Source organism: Leptodactylus fuscus, chromosome 3 (assembly GCF_031893055.1).
Source record: "Leptodactylus fuscus isolate aLepFus1 chromosome 3, aLepFus1.hap2, whole genome shotgun sequence".
NCBI classification, from domain to species: Eukaryota; Metazoa; Chordata; class Amphibia; order Anura; family Leptodactylidae; genus Leptodactylus; species Leptodactylus fuscus.
The window spans coordinates 22,649,803-22,664,207 of record NC_134267.1 but is presented as its reverse complement, the minus strand read 5'-3'; the positions used below and the strand labels follow the sequence as shown (position 1 = coordinate 22,664,207).

The 14,405-nt window shown below is 45.5% G+C and overlaps 1 protein-coding gene across 1 annotated transcript in view; it reads right to left on the bottom strand.

Annotated features, from left to right (window-relative positions):
• Window positions 1-14,405, bottom strand: part of LOC142196879 (calpain-13-like) — a 347,930-nt gene that overhangs the window by 269,206 nt on the left and 64,319 nt on the right. Inside the window, exons 19-22 of the mRNA XM_075266865.1 lie at window positions 14,092-14,119; window positions 10,082-10,132; window positions 9,886-9,943; window positions 8,996-9,063 (exon numbers count right to left, since the gene is read on the bottom strand). Of these exons, the coding sequence (XP_075122966.1) occupies window positions 8,996-9,063; window positions 9,886-9,943; window positions 10,082-10,132; window positions 14,092-14,119 (205 nt within the window). The remainder of the gene's footprint in view (window positions 1-8,995; window positions 9,064-9,885; window positions 9,944-10,081; window positions 10,133-14,091; window positions 14,120-14,405) is intronic.

Sequence of the window (14,405 nt, the reverse complement as noted above, 5' to 3'; positions counted from 1 at the left end):
TGATTTGAATTTTTAATCCTTTTTATTTATTTTTTTATATTCTTTTTACTTTTTTAAAACTTTTTTTTGCATTTATTAGACCGCCTAGGGGTATTGACATGGGTGGGCGGTGTCGCGGATTGTCAGAGCGGTGGGGGTCGGCAAACATGGCTGCTCCAGAGCGTTAAAGAGAGCCTCCTGGAGTATCGTTAAGGTGAGGGGCAAAGTGGTAAAGTATATGTATATGAGATTGTGTGGGGTTAGGGGCGAGGCTGCAGAGGGCAATATGAATTTTGTGGCTTGCTATGGTCCAAAGTGTGTGAGATTGCAGAGATGGTGGTGTGAGTTTGGGTTTTGTGGGGGTCCTGGCACAAACGTATGTGCGCTATTGTGACGAAAAGTAGCCTATTGCGCAATTGGGTGTATTATCTATGTTTGTGGAAAATTTCAGCCAAATCGGTGGAGCGGTTTTTCCGTGATTGAGGAACAAACATCCGAACATCCAAACACACACAAACTCACAAACCCACAAACTTTCACATTTATAATATTAATAGGATACATAGTACATATGCAGGGGCGTAACTACCATAGAGGCAGCGGAGGCGGCTGCCACAGGGCTGCCACAGGGCCCGGGCCATTATGGGGCCCGGTGACAGCTGCTACCGCTGCGTTTTTTTTCTTTTTTTAATAGGCCGTTACAGGCCCCAGAGTATAATAATTGTTTATGGGTGTCATCTATGGGGCATAATGCTGTGTGCAGGGGCCAGTATGGGGCATAATACTGTGTGCAGGGGCCACTAAGGGACATAATAGAGTGCGGAGAAGGGGGCTGGTCAAGGTCTTCGACGTCAGTGTCGGTTGGGGGGGGGCCATGTCAAAAATTCGCCACAGGGCCCCGCCATTGCTAGTTACGCCACTGTACATATGACATCATCGCTGTGAGATTTCCACCCTCCAGTAATGACTGGCTAAGAGTCCACCTCCATCATACAGACCATGTGATCCTCTTGTTAGTAGATAGTTAGATGTCTGGCTACATCCAGTTGATCTAGAACAGGGGTACTCACACTTCTTCAGCATGTGAGCTACTTTATAAACTGGCAAGGCAAAAGATCTACTACCCACTTCTTGTGGGCGGGGCCGGGGTGGGCCTGTGGGTGGGGTCGGGTCTGTGGGCAGGGCCGATCCGGGCCTGTGGGTGGGGTGTGTCTGTGGGCGGGGCCAGGCAGCGTGAAAGTAGGAGACAGCGGCGTTCTGTGGCCGCCCAGGGATCCCCGCTGTCTGCTTCTTCACAGCGCAGGCTGAGAGTTACCACCTGTCAGCCCCGCCTGCCAGTGTCTGTAGATGACTCTCAGCCTGCACTGTGAAGAAGCAGCACCCCGGCTCCCTCCATCCCTAAGAGCGGGGAACGCGTCATCCCCCGGAGCTGCTGCTGCCCGGCCTGCAAGTGTCCGGAGTGCTTGTTCACAGCGCAGGCTGAGAGTTGAAATTGCATATCTTGTTCCCAGAACATCACCGCATGGATGGAGCACTTGTGCACTTGTGTGAACACAGCCCTATTCCCTTCAATGGGACTGAAGGACTCTAGCAGTGTACAATCCGTCAGCCCCATAGAAGTGAATAGAGCAGGGGAAGGCAGGACTCTTGTTGTGATTGGTGGGGTCCCTGTAGTCAGACCCCCAGGCATATATATTTACATAGGTCATATTCACACACAAGCTGCATTCATGACAATTGCTTTATTCGCATATGTGATTATCATAGGTTCATTATATACCAGATATTAATGATACACTTGATATGAAAAGCAAAAGCATAATATATAACAGACATCTGGGGGCCACAGACATACTGATAGGGAAAAATGTACATTGTGAGCTCTATATGAGGCTCACAATCTACATTAAAAAAAAGACATCTGTACATCACTGTGTGTGCTAATAAAGGTTATTGAAAACCCTCCCTGAGCATCGCTGATTCTTGTGGCCCTTTTTGGATTTTCAGCAACTTTACCCTAGCTAGCTGTGAAGGAGGGCTGCACCTCTAAGATATCCATATGCCTTATGGGGAAAAGGGTTGTCCTGAATGGAAAATTTCTTTGAACCTAGGGTAAAACCCCACTGGACCAGCAGGGGGCAGTCCCAACTGATGTGCAACTTTGGGCAACACCCATTAGCCCAACACTTGATAACAGCAGGCAACCCCAACTGAGAGGATAACAGACGGCAACTCCCATTAGTTCAATAGAGATCCAGTAGAGGACAACCCAATCTACACTTCAGTTCTTGGAGGGTTTTATTACATTTTTGGATTATTTTATAGATTTTGATTGACACTTTGGCCCTGTATGTGCAACGGCAGATGCTAGGATCAAAATAAAGTGGGAGAAGGACATCCATTGTACAGCTGAAGGGTGAGACTCAAAATCTTTTGGTCACCAAAGGTTGTCCTAGTCCAGTAAGAGATGAGATAGCTGCCCCGCTTCACCTACATCATTACACCTTACATAAAGGATCATGTAAAGAAGTTAGGAAGGTCTAGTACTGGGCCAGGGTTATGTAAAGGGGGAACTGCTGCAAAACCCAAAATAGCGACCCTTCTCTGGACTGTATTATATAAAGACCTCAGACCTGTTTATAGGTTCTTCATGTTCTCCAATAGAATGGGAGCTTTTAGTCCCATTGGGTTGCTCATGGTGCTGTCACTGTAGACAAGCCAGAAGGCCACATGGTTCAAACCATCAGCGTTGTCCATTTGTCCATTTTGACCCGGTGGACGGAGAATGGATATGAAGTCTTCACTTTTTAGAGGTCTGAGGAACATCTTCATGTGCACGGAGTCTGACCACACTGACTTCAATAGTCATCTGTGTTGTTAGTGTAGACCCTGGTCATCCACAAGGCAGCTGGCTATACTCCTATGTCTATGGCCAGACTCGGTAGACCCCATACTACCCGTGTATGCAGCAGATTTCACAGTACAGAAGTCACAAGATTATTTTCTGAATCCTAAGAGGGTGGTAGTCAGGGCCCGCTGCCCTGCTGTAGTTTTCAGTGAACCAAACCTTATTGACCCATTGCTTTCTACACGCAGAAGAATCCGTCAGGTTCTCAGACTTTGTTCTATACCATAAGTTGCATCCACTAGAAAAAAGTAAAACATATAGAAAATATATTAAATTCTAAAGACAAATGCCTGCAGCAGGAGCCTCCCCCTAATCTCTCTCAATGCAGTAGGACAACTAAAGATAAATACCTGCAGCAGGAGCCTCCCCCTAATCTCTCCCATTGCAGTAGGACAACTAAAGACAAATGCCTGCAGAAGGAGCCTCCCCCTAATCTCTCCCATTGCAGTAGGACAACTAAAGACAAATACCTGCAGCAGGAGCCTCCCCCTAATCTCTCCCATTGCAGTAGGACAAATAGATCTGTCCTTCATTTCTAGGTTTAGTGTTTCTTTCAGGTAGCATCAATGTTATAAAAAGTATCTATTTACGTAAGCCATGAGGGGAAGGGGATCAAATCAAAAGGGCCATGGCTCCACTTTGGTTCTCGAACCCCTCCAGGTAGTGCTGGAGATTACTCCCCCCATCTATGTCTAATGACACTTTACTGCAACAACTGTGATCTCCCAGATTCTTCCAACTATGATTTCTGATAGGGGGGTCCCAGCTACTTTGCTATGTCAGCTACTGTATGTTTCCCCTTTAATGTATCCAGTTTATGACTTGGTGTGAAAATATTCTGTGAATCCCATTGTCCATAGAGAACACTCACCTCCCCCAAATGTACGTACGCTCCATTATCACCACCGGAAAGCGTGTAAAATGTTTCTGAAATGATGGAAACAAAACTGTTAAGTATTATATAATGGTACCAGGGTTGTAGAGACTCAGGGGTGGAGACAAGGGGGTAGTTTGATGGTTAAAACCTTAATGGCACCTTCAACATAATGATGAGGATGATCAGAAGAGTGGTGACTCTGACTACCATGGATACATATTATGCAGGGGCGGGGGCATTATACTATGCAGGGGCGGGGGAATTATACTATGTGGGAGCAGAGGAGCATTATACTGTGTGGGAGCAGAGGAGCATTATACTGTGTGGGAGCAGAGGAGCATTATACTGTGTGGGAGCAGAGCAACATTATACTGTGTGGGAGCAGAGGAGCATTATACTATGTGGGAGCAGAGGAGCATTATACTATGTGGGAGCAGAGGAGCATTATACTATGTGGGAGCAGAGGAGCATTATACTGTGTGGGAGCAGAGGAGCATAATACTATGCAGGGGTGGGAGCATTATACTGTGTGGGAGCAGAGGAGCATTATACTATGTGGGAGCAGAGGAGCATTATACTGTGTGGAACCAGAGGAGCATTATACTGTGTGGGAGCAGAGGAGCATTATACTGTGTGGGAGCAGAGCAACATTATACTGTGTGGGAGCAGAGGAGCATTATACTATGTGGGAGCAGAGGAGCATTATACTGTGTGGAACCAGAGGAGCATTATACTGTGTGGGAGCAGAGGAGCATTATACTGTGTGGGAGCAGAGGAGCATTATACTATGTGGGAGCAGAGGAGCATTATACTATGTGGGAGCAGAGGAGCATTATACTGTGTGGGAGCAGAGGAGCATTATACTGTGTGGGAGCAGAGGAGCATTATACTGTGTGGGAGCAGAGGAGCATTATACTGTGTGGGAGCAGAGGAGCATTATACTGTGTGGGAGCAGAGGAGCATTATACTGTGTGGGAGCAGAGGAGCATTATACTGTGTGGGAGCAGAGGAGCATTATACTGTGTGGGAGCAGAGCAACATTATACTGTGTGGGAGCAGAGGAGCATTATACTATGTGGGAGCAGAGGAGCATTATACTATGTGGGAGCAGAGGAGCATTATACTGTGTGGGAGCAGAGAAGCATTATACTGTGTGGGAGCAGAGGAGCATAATACTATGCAGGGGTGGGAGCATTATACTGTGTGGGAGCAGAGGAGCATTATACTATGTGGGAGCAGAGGAGCATTATACTGTGTGGAACCAGAGGAGCATTATACTGTGTGGGAGCAGAGGAGCATTATACTGTGTGGGAGCAGAGGAGCATTATACTATGTGGGAGCAGAGGAGCATTATACTGTGTGGGAGCAGAGGAGCATTATACTGTGTGGGAGCAGAGGAGCATTATACTGTGTGGGAGCAGAGGAGCATTATACTGTGTGGGTGTTAAGTTGTGGAATTATAGTGTGTGTTCGGCATAAGAGGGCTTTATATTGTGTGGAAACATGAAGAAAACGTTATACTATGTGGATGCCACAAGGGAGCATATTGCTGTGGGTGTGAACACTAGGGGGACATTATACTTTTGGAGGGGAATTAAGGACAGTATTACAATATTTTGGTGCACCTGGGGGAGATTGCACTGTGTGTGGAGATCATTCACGCCCCCCCCCCCCCCATCCCCCTTGAGAGTCCTGAATATCCCCTGCAGAGACTGGTTTAATGGTTTCAGAAATAGAAGGGTTAATAGTTTATATTTATGGTGTATGAAGAAAAGAGAAATGTAAATCCTATCAATATTTGGTGTGACCTTTGCCATTTGCCTTCCATTAGTTCTCAGTACTTGCAGTCAGTTTTTGGCTGCTGAGCTGCAGTACCGGCCCCGAATGCTATAGTGGGCACACACATAACCTACTGCCATGTGTACCGGCGACTTCATCATCCCTATAAGTGAATGGAGTCACCCAGAGGGTGCTGCGACTGACTTCTAAAGAGATTGGGCACTGCTGGATATTTTTGTGACTAGAAGTCGCAGCACCCTTGGAGTTGCAAGGCGACTGCAATTAAATTGGTGAAGGAGTTTCAGGGTTTATGTTTACATGATGGGAATCTCCATGAAGCCCAAGCCTTTAGTCTGCCCTTAGCAGTTACCACTAGAGGGAGCTCACAGCACATGGACTCATACAGCTCCCAGTACAGTGAGCTCCCCTAGTGGCCACTATTTTTTTCTCATTTCAGCCAATGGTCTCCTGATGTACATACTGTATCAGTGTAGTATCCCATCAGAATGAGGTTGGCTTGTCATGAGGGCGGGCTTACAAAATGTCATCATTAGAACAGTCAATGTTTGCACATATATCAGCACCCCCAGAATGCATTACAGTCACATCAGACACACATTGGGGTTCACATTGTTTGGGGGTGTTATAGTAGTTCGGCTCATTACTTACCCAGGGCGCCCTTTATTCGCACCGCACAGATCAAGAAACTGACAAAACTCAACCTCCCTTCGATGTCTGCATATCGAACAAAGAACTGATGGAGAAGATCACTGGGGAGATCAAGCCCTAGACAAGAAAAGAATCAGATAAGTTGGACATTACATATATGACTGTTATTTGTGTTATTTGGGGACTACATGATACACCATAAGGGTGCGCTTGTTATGGTATTGGTGTAAGGCTTCACAATAGCAACAGCAGGAGCTGGCTGATAACAGCGAGCACAGTATAAAATTAGCACAGTCCTGTGAGATAAGACAGACCCCCAGAAATCTTCACCAGAGCCCGCTGAGAGGCTGTATAGACTTTAGCTAAATTTGAGAGTCTGAATTGTCACCAACAGAAGGATGTACCAATATGTAACACGCTGCAAGCTGAAACCAACACAAAACCCAAGCACATCACATGCAGAACAAGGAGGCAACAGAGTATCCAAAAACAAGTCAAGGGTCAGTATGAAGCAAATGAACGCAAACAAGATGCCAAGCCAAACTAGGAAGTAGTACAACAATTAGCTGGGAGGGGTGTTATATAGGTCTCCTCAGTAGCTAATTGGAGCAACCCAGGAAACCTGGGTTTCCTGTAGAAGGCGCCCAGATTGACGCGGTAACCTTAGGGTAAGTTCGCATGGGTTTTTTTGGACTGGATTTTGATGCAGAATCGGACTCCAAAAACCGCCTCCCATTGACTTCAATGAGAGACGTTCACTTCTTTTTTTTCTGCTAGTGGTTTTGTGCTGCTCACGAAAAAAGAAGCGACATGCCAATTCTTGCCGCAGAATCCGCCACAGCACGACACTCCCTCCCGACTAGTTCCATTCATTTGGGCCTAATCCAAAGCGAATGCTGCGAATGGATGCTAGCCCTTTTTTGGACTGGAATCTGAGGCGACCTTGGCGTCAAAATCCGGTCCAAAAAAACCTGTGTGAACTTACCCTTGCAGGTTAAGCAGAAGATTGAGAATCTTGACAGCACTCTTGGCTCCAAAACCTACAAAAGACGACTACAAAAGAACCACCTGCAGCACATTGTATAAGTTTTTTGTTGAGCACATTTTTGGGGGCAACATAGAGAAATATTTTTGGCACTATAGGATAATGTTATGTCAACACAATAGGACAATGTTATTCAAGCTCTATATAATAACGTTATTTGGGCTCTATATGACTATTTATCTGTACATTGTTTGACAATCTTATTTGAGCACCATATGACACTGTATCTTCTTTTTATTTGGGCGCTATCTGGTACACTATACAGCGGGGCTCTGTTCAGAGCGGTACTGCACATGCCTGAGCACAGTGCCAATAGACTAACTAGGCTTCAGCCTAGGGCCTCAAGATCAAGAGGGGCCTACATTCAAATTGTTATCAAAATTAAAATTACACTATTCTAAAAACAGTGAACATTAAAACACAGCCGAAAATAAGGAGAAATTCTACGCATGTGACTAATAAACAAACATAAAAATGTATTGGTTAAGATTGTGGCGCTTTCCCCCTTGTCTTTATCATTTGTAGCACAAGTCGGTGCGGTATGGAGCGTTAGTGTACTATATGGCAGACACAATGTCCTGTGTGACCGCGTCTGTATATGGAGCTTCACATAACACCGTGCAGAGTTTTACAATCTAATCTGGGTGCGGTATTTTTTCTGCCAAGGAGTGTATTCATGGGAAGACACAAATCCTGTAATACTGAATACCCGGTGGACATCTACACTTTACCTTCTTGCTGCATGATTTTCTGGAACGCTGCAAAATTGAGGAATCCACAGCGATGGGCATCCATATCGGAAAAAGTATCCTTAAAGGGAAACATACATAATATAGTTTTGTATTTCCATCACCAACATTCTTTGCTAAATCTGAACTATTCCTTTAAGTATTATGCTGCTGCTGTTATCATTATGTATGGTTCCCAAGAGTCTCAGGAAATGTGCAGTAAAGGGGTGGAGCCAATGCCAAAGTATTAGGGGTGGAGTTTGCGCAAATTTACTCCAAAGTAAGTAAAGGTATTTTCTGGGCGTTTCCTTGCCTTTGGGGTGAGGTTTAAATGTCCGACGTTACATTGTCAGCTATGTATACGGCATACAATGTTGTGGATGTAATATAGGACAATATCCTTGATGCATCTGAGTAACCGCCATGGACTTGATGCTTATATACTCTGATACCAGGGGTCCTGTATATATCACTGACCACCACAGACCAAGGTAGCTAGGTGCCAAATTTTAAACCTTGACTTAGCTAGATTTTTAGCTTTAGATCCCTATATATACTGGATAAGCAGCCGCCAGTCATCTCTCATTCTATAATTACCATATATTGGCTGATGGTTTGCCTTAACTCATGGAACGTTTCAGCGTCAAGTGTTCCTTTTCTTGAAATCTGCACATGGACTTAAGAAAAAATTGTGGTTTCACAAGGCACCCCCTGCTTCAGTCCATAAATTGTGCCCCCCTTTATCTATTGCCCCCTATGCAACTGCCTCCTTAGCCTACCCCTTGTGCCAGGACTGTTCTGAAAATTGGGGCAAATCAACCTAGATCCGTCTGCAAGTACAGCTCCAGAAAAGGAGCAGAGCAGACGGTGACCTTATGTGGATATTACTGGGAAGACTTGTAACAAGTAAAAATATATATACAGAACATATAATAAAAATAACGTTACAGTTAAAAACCAACATTAAAACTATAAAAGCAAACTCAACCCCAGAATAATGTAAAGGATACATCTACTGATGCCAGTATTTCCCGACTGCCGTCAATGGTGAATTTTGCTCCACACGGATATGGATATTCTAGAAAAAAATGTAAAAAACTTTATTATAGAAAAACCTGACATAATAAATGCTAAATAAATATGTACATTAACTAATTATAAATCGACATGATGCCAGGACACAAGGACACATTACCTCCACTGGTGCGCCCATCTTTCCCCAGCTAAATTACGCATACACCAGGCTGTTCCCATGATGTAACACGAATTATCAGAACAGGACACCTTATTTTATTGCCCTATGGCTCCGTTCTGAAATTCATGTGTTCATTGCAGACCCTTAAGTTGGTGGACAGGGGTCAACGTGGATACAAAGCCTCATATACAGCAAAGGATCATGTCTAGGGTTGAGCCGATCTTGAGATTTCAGGATGGATATTAAAATCCGATTTCCGATCATTTTCCAGCTGATCCCGATTGTGAAATTTGCTCGATTGGGATCTGATCTTTCCTGATCCTGATCACTCAACCCTAGGTGTATATTATATGTACAGTAAAGTTGAATCGATCTTGAGATTTCAAAATCTGATTTTCGATCATTTTCCAGCCAATCCTGATCCCGATCGCTCAAATCTAATCATGTCCTGTATGTACTGACATAAATTCTATCATGGCCGGCAGGCTTTTTTCAGCAGATTGCTTTACAGTAGCACCTCGGTAGGATTGGAACAGATGGACTAGCCTTCACTATCCCAAAAAGTCAATGAATTTTGGATGCCTCCGCATTGTCGCGGTGTAGTTACTGACCACCAAAAACTGGGAGCCCCCCACTATGAACACACAGACTGTTTCCACCCATCTATACCCTTTATATTCTCTATCTGACTATTTTCAGTCTCACCTTTCCTCACCACGTCATTCAGATATCTCTTTAGATCCCAGGCGTGGAGTCTTGGTCCCTGTAATAAATCAGGAGATTAGAATCATCTGTAAATCTATCCGATGCTTATCCTACTTGTGCTGGGCCATGATTGGCTGCTATGGTCATGTGACCACTCCATAAATGGGATGGAGAATTATATGGAAGTAAAACTTACCTTGGTGGCATAGAATCTGAAGATACTTTCATGATCGGGAACATTCAGTCCCTAAAAATAAGAATAGTTCAAAGTAAAAAATATGCAACAAATTTCCAGTGGAGATGAAGACAACCCATCCCTATGATCACTTCCTTATCTTCATACACTCTCTTCATTTCAAGATTTTGCATCTATCTATCTATCTATCTATCTATCTATCTATCTATCTATCTATTTCCTATCTATCTATCTATCTATCTATCTATCTATTTCCTATCTATCTATCTATCTATCTATCTCCTATCTATCTATCTATCTATCTATCTATCTATCTATCTATCATCTATCTATCTATCTATCTATCTATCTATCTTCTTTCTATCTATCTATCTATCTATCTATCTATCTATCTATCTATCTCCTATCTATTGATCCCATATCTATCTATCTATCTAACTATCTATCTTCTATCTATCTATCTATCTATCTATCTATCTATCTCCTATCTATCTATCTATCTATCTATCTATCTATCTATCTATAGTACATACACTGTTACTTACTAGAGATGAGCGAACACTAAAATGTTCGAGGTTCGAAATTCGATTCGAACAGCCGCTCACTGTTCGAGTGTTCGAATGGGTTTCGAACCCCATTATAGTCTATGGGGAACATAAACTCGTTAAGGGGGAAACCCAAATTCGTGTCTGGAGGGTCACCAAGTCCACTATGACACCCCAGGAAATGATACCAACACCCTGGAATGACACTAGGACAGCAGGGGAAGCATGTCTGGGGGCATAAAAGTCACTTTATTTCATGGAAATCCCTGTCAGTTTGCGATTTTCGCAAGCTAACTTTTCCCCATAGAAATGCATTGGCCAGTGCTGATTGGCCAGAGTACGGAACTCGACCAATCAGCGCTGGCTCTGCTGGAGGAGGCGGAGTCTAAGATAGCTCCACACCAGTCTCCATTCAGGTCCGACCTTAGACTCCGCCTCCTCCGGCAGAGCCAGCGCTGATTGGCCGAAGGCTGGCCAATGCATTCCTATGCGAATGCAGACTTAGCAGTGCTGAGTCAGTTTTGCTCAACTACACATCTGATGCACACTCGGCACTGCTACATCAGATGTAGCAATCTGATGTAGCAGAGCCAAGGGTGCACTAGAACCCCTGTGCAAACTCAGTTCACGCTAATAGAATGCATTGGCCAGCGCTGATTGGCCAATGCATTCTATTAGCCCGATGAAGTAGAGCTGAATGTGTGTGCTAAGCACACTCATTCAGCACTGCTTCATCACGCCAATACAATGCATTAGCCAGTGCTGATTGGCCAGAGTACGGAATTCGGCCAATCAGCGCTGGCCAATGCATTCTATTAGCCCGATGAAGTAGAGCTGAATGTGTGTGCTAAGCAAACACATTCAGCACTGCTTCATCACGCCAATACAATGCATTAGCCAGTGCTGATTGGCCAGAGCACGGAATTCGGCCAATCAGCGCTGGCCAATGCATTCTATTAGCCCGATGAAGTAGAGCTGAATGTGTGTGCTAAGCACACACATTCAGCACTGCTTCATCACGCCAATACAATGCATTAGCCAGTGCTGATTGGCCAGAGTACGGAATTCGGCCAATCAGCGCTGGCTCTGCTGGAGGAGGCGGAGTCTAAGATCGCTCCACACCAGTCTCCATTCAGGTCCGACCTTAGACTCCGCCTCCTCCGGCAGAGCCAGCGCTGATTGGCCGAAGGCTGGCCAATGCATTCCTATGCGAATGCAGACTTAGCAGTGCTGAGTCAGTTTTGCTCAACTACACATCTGATGCACACTCGGCACTGCTACATCAGATGTAGCAATCTGATGTAGCAGAGCCGAGGGTGCACTAGAACCCCTGTGCAAACTCAGTTCACGCTAATAGAATGCATTGGCCAGCGCTGATTGGCCAATGCATTCTATTAGCCCGATGAAGTAGAGCTGAATGTGTGTGCTAAGCACACACATTCAGCACTGCTTCATCACGCCAATACAATGCATTAGCCAGTGCTGATTGGCCAGAGTACGGAATTCGGCCAATCAGCGCTGGCTCTGCTGGAGGAGGCGGAGTCTAAGGTCGGACCTGAATGGAGACTGGTGTGGAGCGATCTTAGACTCCGCCTCCTCCAGCAGAGCCAGCGCTGATTGGCCGAATTCCGTACTCTGGCCAATCAGCGCTGGCCAATGCATTCTATTAGCTTGATGAAGCAGAGTGTGCACAAGGGTTCAAGCGCACCCTCGGCTCTGATGTAGCAGAGCTGAGGCTGCACAAGGGTTCAAGCGCACCCTCGGCTCTGATGTAGGAGAGCCGAGGGTGCACTTGAACCCTTGTGCACCCTCAGCTCTGCTACATCAGAGCCGAGGGTGCGCTTGAACCCTTGTGCACACTCTGCTTCATCAAGCTAATAGAATGCATTGGCCAGCGCTGATTGGCCAATGTATTCTATTAGCCTGATGAAGTAGAGCTGAATGTGTGTGCTAAGCACACACATTCAGCTCTACTTCATCGGGCTAATAGAATGCATTGGCCAGCGCTGATTGGCCAGAGTACGGAACTCGACCAATCAGCGCTGGCTCTGCTGGAGGAGGCGGAGTCTAAGATCGCTCCACACCAGTCTCCATTCAGGTCCGACCTTAGACTCCGCCTCCTCCAGCAGAGCCAGCGCTGATTGGCCGAATTCCGTACTCTGGCCAATCAGCACTGGCTAATGCATTGTATTGGCGTGATGAAGCAGTGCTGAATGTGTGTGCTTAGCACACACATTCAGCTCTACTTCATCGGGCTAATAGAATGCATTGGCCAATCAGCGCTGGCCAATGCATTCTATTAGCGTGAACTGAGTTTGCACAGGGGTTCTAGTGCACCCTCGGCTCTGCTACATCAGATTGCTACATCTGATGTAGCAGTGCCGAGTGTGCATCAGATGTGTAGTTGAGCAAAACTGACTCAGCACTGCTAAGTCTGCATTCGCATAGGAATGCATTGGCCAGCCTTCGGCCAATCAGCGCTGGCTCTGCCGGAGGAGGCGGAGTCTAAGGTCGGACCTAAATGGAGACTGGTGTGGAGCGATCTTAGACTCCGCCTCCTCCAGCAGAGCCAGCGCTGATTGGTCGAGTTCCGTACTCTGGCCAATCAGCGCTGGCCAATGCATTCTATTAGCCCGATGAAGTAGAGCTGAATGTGTGTGCTTAGCACACACATTCAGCTCTACTTCATCAGGCTAATAGAATACATTGGCCAATCAGCGCTGGCCAATGCATTCTATTAGCTTGATGAAGCAGAGTGTGCACAAGGGTTCAAGCGCACCCTCGGCTCTGATGTAGCAGAGCTGAGGGTGCACAAGGGTTCAAGTGCACCCTCGGCTCTCCTACATCAGAGCCGAGGGTGCGCTTGAACCCTTGTGCAGCCTCGGCTCTGCTACATCAGAGCCGAGGGTGCGCTTGAACCCTTGTGCACACTCTGCTTCATCAAGCTAATAGAATGCATTGGCCAGCACTGATTGGCCAGAGTACGGAATTCGGCCAATCAGCGCTGGCCAATGCATCCCTATGGGAAAAAGTTTATCTCACAAAAATCACAATTACACACCCGATAGAGCCCCAAAAAGTTATTTTTAATAACATTCCCCCCTAAATAAAGGTTATCCCTAGCTATCCCTGCCTGTACAGCTATCCCTGTCTCATAGTCACAAAGTTCACATTCTCATATGACCCGGATTTGAAATCCACTATTCGTCTAAAATGGAGGTCACCTGATTTCGGCAGCCAATGACTTTTTCCAATTTTTTTCAATGCCCCCGGTGTCGTAGTTCCTGTCCCACCTCCCCTGCGCTGTTATTGGTGCAAAAAAGGCGCCAGGGAAGGTGGGAGGGGAATCGAATTTTGGCGCACTTTACCACGTGGTGTTCGATTCGATTCGAACATGGCGAACACCCTGATATCCGATCGAACATGTGTTCGATAGAACACTGTTCGCTCATCTCTATTACTTACCATAAGACTCTGTTGTGAAGTGATATCACTAAAGCAAAACAATAGAAAAACAGACTGGTTACTAATTTATAGGAAAGCAAGAGAAATAAATGATGAGATATTACACGGCGCTATGATAGTTCTGATTGTTATAGAATCGTCCACGCTCAGTAAGTTTTTGTAGATTGTGGCTCATTTGGTCATATTGGTGGATCAGTAAATGCCCTTATAAGAAAATAGGACAAGTACAGTTTTTCTAGATCTGCCCTTTCTGAATTTCTTTGCTGCTTCCCACTACATCATCTAGAATATTATATGGTATCACTATAAAGTAC